Source organism: Apodemus sylvaticus, chromosome 19 (genome assembly GCF_947179515.1).
Source record: "Apodemus sylvaticus chromosome 19, mApoSyl1.1, whole genome shotgun sequence".
In the NCBI taxonomy this organism is placed as follows: Eukaryota; Metazoa; Chordata; class Mammalia; order Rodentia; family Muridae; genus Apodemus; species Apodemus sylvaticus.
The window spans coordinates 29,531,600-29,534,232 of NC_067490.1; the positions used below are offsets into that span (position 1 = coordinate 29,531,600).

Below are 2,633 nucleotides of genomic sequence, written 5' to 3' on the forward strand. Positions count from 1 at the left end.
CACTGTTCAGATCAAGGCATTGGTAAGAAAGGCATCAGTTCAGTAAACCAAGGGAAGAAGTCTTCTGTCCCCATTGCCCTCAGGTAGTGTCCTGTGAAGTGTAGCCTGGACGTGGTGCCCTGTGAGATCTCCTGGGTTGCACTGAGAACAGTGACTTGGCGTGTTCCTTCTGTTGGGGTTTCCTGTAGGCCTCCTTGTTGTTGAAGAGTCACTAGTGAGCTGTCCCTCTGCTCCTGTAGCAGAGTCACTTTCTCAAGAGCTGATTTCCTAATCCCGGGGCTCTGGAGAAGGCGCTCCACCTGTAAACCCCTACTTGTAGTAAGCAAGACAGCCTCCATTTCGGGAAGGCGCTGGAGTTGGGAATTTGATGGCAAGCCTTTCTGGGATGGGTAGCTTTGCCAGTGCCGAGGCTGGGTCTCTTCTGGATTTTTGTCCTCAGGGTCTTTTAGAAGCAAGGCAGCCAGGCTGGGATTCAGAGCATATCCAGCACAGCCTGATGTTCTTCTTCAAAGACGTGCAGCTCAGGTATTGTGGCCATTTGCTTCCATGCCTCCTCCAGACCAAGAGGGGCGGGCCCATGCTCCTCCAACAGAGACGTCGGGCAGGAGTTGAACAAGGAAGAGCCCCAGAGGGTCTGTGTTGCTGTCTTGAGTGGGGGACTGTGGTTGGCCTGTTTGAGAGGGCTGTGCCAACTGGGAAGGCTGGGACTCTCTGCTGAAGGTGGGTAGGTGTCTAGGACTCGAGGTATCCATTCCCACACCTCCTGCCTCATTCATCCAGTGGCAGGAAGCTGACCTGGGCAAATCCATGCTCCCTGCGACCAGAGGCTCCACCCAGATCCAGAGGGGCTGGCGCATGCTCCTCCACTTGGACTTGATCCTACAGTTCAGAAACGAGCAACTCCAGAAGGTCTGTGTTACTTGCGTGAATGGGGGCTTGTGCTTGGCCTGCTCCAGAGGGCTGTGCTGCTTGGCACGGCTGGGTCTCTCTCCAGAAGGTGAGCCGGCCAGTAAAGCTGGAGATATAGTTGAGCACTCGTCCTGCTTCATCCAGTGGCAACAAGCCGTCCTGGGCCAATTGATGTTCCCTGCCACCAGAACCTCCATCCAGATCCATAGGCGCTGGTGCATGCTCCTCCAGTTGGACTTGATCCAGCAGTTGAAAATGGAGGAAGTCCAGAGGGTCTGTGATGCTTGCTTGAGTGGGGGCCCGTGCTTGGCCTGGTCCAGTGCGATCTGGCTCTTGGTAAGGCTGGGACTCTCCGCTAAAGGTGGGCAGATCGCTAGGCCGCGAGGTATCCATTCCCATAGCTCCTGCTTCATCCGGTGGCAAGAAGCTGTCCTGGGCACTTTCCTGCTCCCTGCCACGTGGACCTCCAGGGGCCCCATGTGGCACACCTGAGGCCAGCGAGTCTTGATCTTGTGTTGTGGGCCTGAGCCTGCTGGGGTGCCTTGCTCTTCTGTTCTGAAACCATATGTGGATCGTGTCTTCGGGCAAACCTGTCCTCTGTGCCAGCTCCTCCCTGGTGGCAAAGCCTGGCAGTGGGTTCCCGTCAAAGGCTTGCAGTAGGATCTCTTGCTGTGGCAAGGTGATTCGAGTGCGAGGCCTTCTGCGCTCTGAGGGCATGCCTCTACCTTGTGCCCTGGAGCCAAGTTCTTCCTGGTGCTGTGGGGAGCCTAGCCCGCTAGAGCCTCTGCTGCAGCGCTTCGGGCCCTGTGCCAAGTGTCCAGTCCGATTTCTGCGGTTCTGAAACCACACGCGAATGCGGGATTCGGGGAGCCCCATTTGCCTGGCCAGCTCCCGTCTGTCCCTGAAGCTCAAGTAAGGTCTCTTGGTGAAAGCTGATAGCAGGGCCTTCTTTTGCCAGTCCTGCAAAACTGTCTTCTTCCTGCTCCGGGATTGCTGTGCCAAGCCACTGCCACCAAAATTGCCGCCACCTTCCATTCTGCCAAGGATGGCCTTCCAGGAGTCGTCACCTTGGAGAATCTATTCAGGACAGCTCTAAGAACAAACACAAGCTGCCAGGAGTGTGCCAGCAGCAGTGTAACCACTGCCCCTTAAATACCTCTGCCTCTGCTGCAGGAGCTCCGCCCACTGAGTAGCTCCGCCCACTGCGTAGGCACCTTGGGCTACAGAGCCCCCCTCAGGGTCAGACCTGGAAGAGCACACCTGCCAAGCATGGCACTAGAGAACAGGGCACCCACAAGCGGACCTCAAGCCTCCCCTAAGACTCAGCGGAGTCTCCACAAAGGCCCCTCACCCCTTGCACGCCACAGGGTAGCCATTCTACACCCAGAGCCAGAAAGCAGACAAGAGTCCTAGGACTCACGGTTCTCATCAGACATATCAGCCCACGACTGATACGACCAGTAGATCCTGGAGAAGGAGAGTAGGCTTCAGAAAACGCTGGGGAATTGGAGTCAGCCTTCTAGGACCCCCTAGCCATATGGAAGCCATGCTAATTTCATCCCATCAGGACTCACACACCTTACAAAGAGAAGATCCCCCACTGAGGATCCCAACCTCATGTCCTGAGATCCAAAGATATCACCACCTCCTTCCTATCTCTAGAGTGTTTCTGACCCCTCACAAGCATTTCCAAGTGTGCCCCTGCACAAAATCCATACCAATCA

General features: G+C 56.0%; 1 protein-coding gene across 1 annotated transcript; it reads right to left on the reverse strand.

Annotated features, from left to right (window-relative positions):
• Positions 1-521: 521 nt before the first annotated feature.
• On the reverse strand, positions 522-1,944 carry LOC127669180 (uncharacterized). The gene is given in 2 exon segments (XM_052163072.1): positions 522-770; positions 772-1,944. Coding segments are annotated over 2 exon segments (1,422 nt in total).
• Between the last annotated feature and the right edge of the window lie 689 nt (positions 1,945-2,633).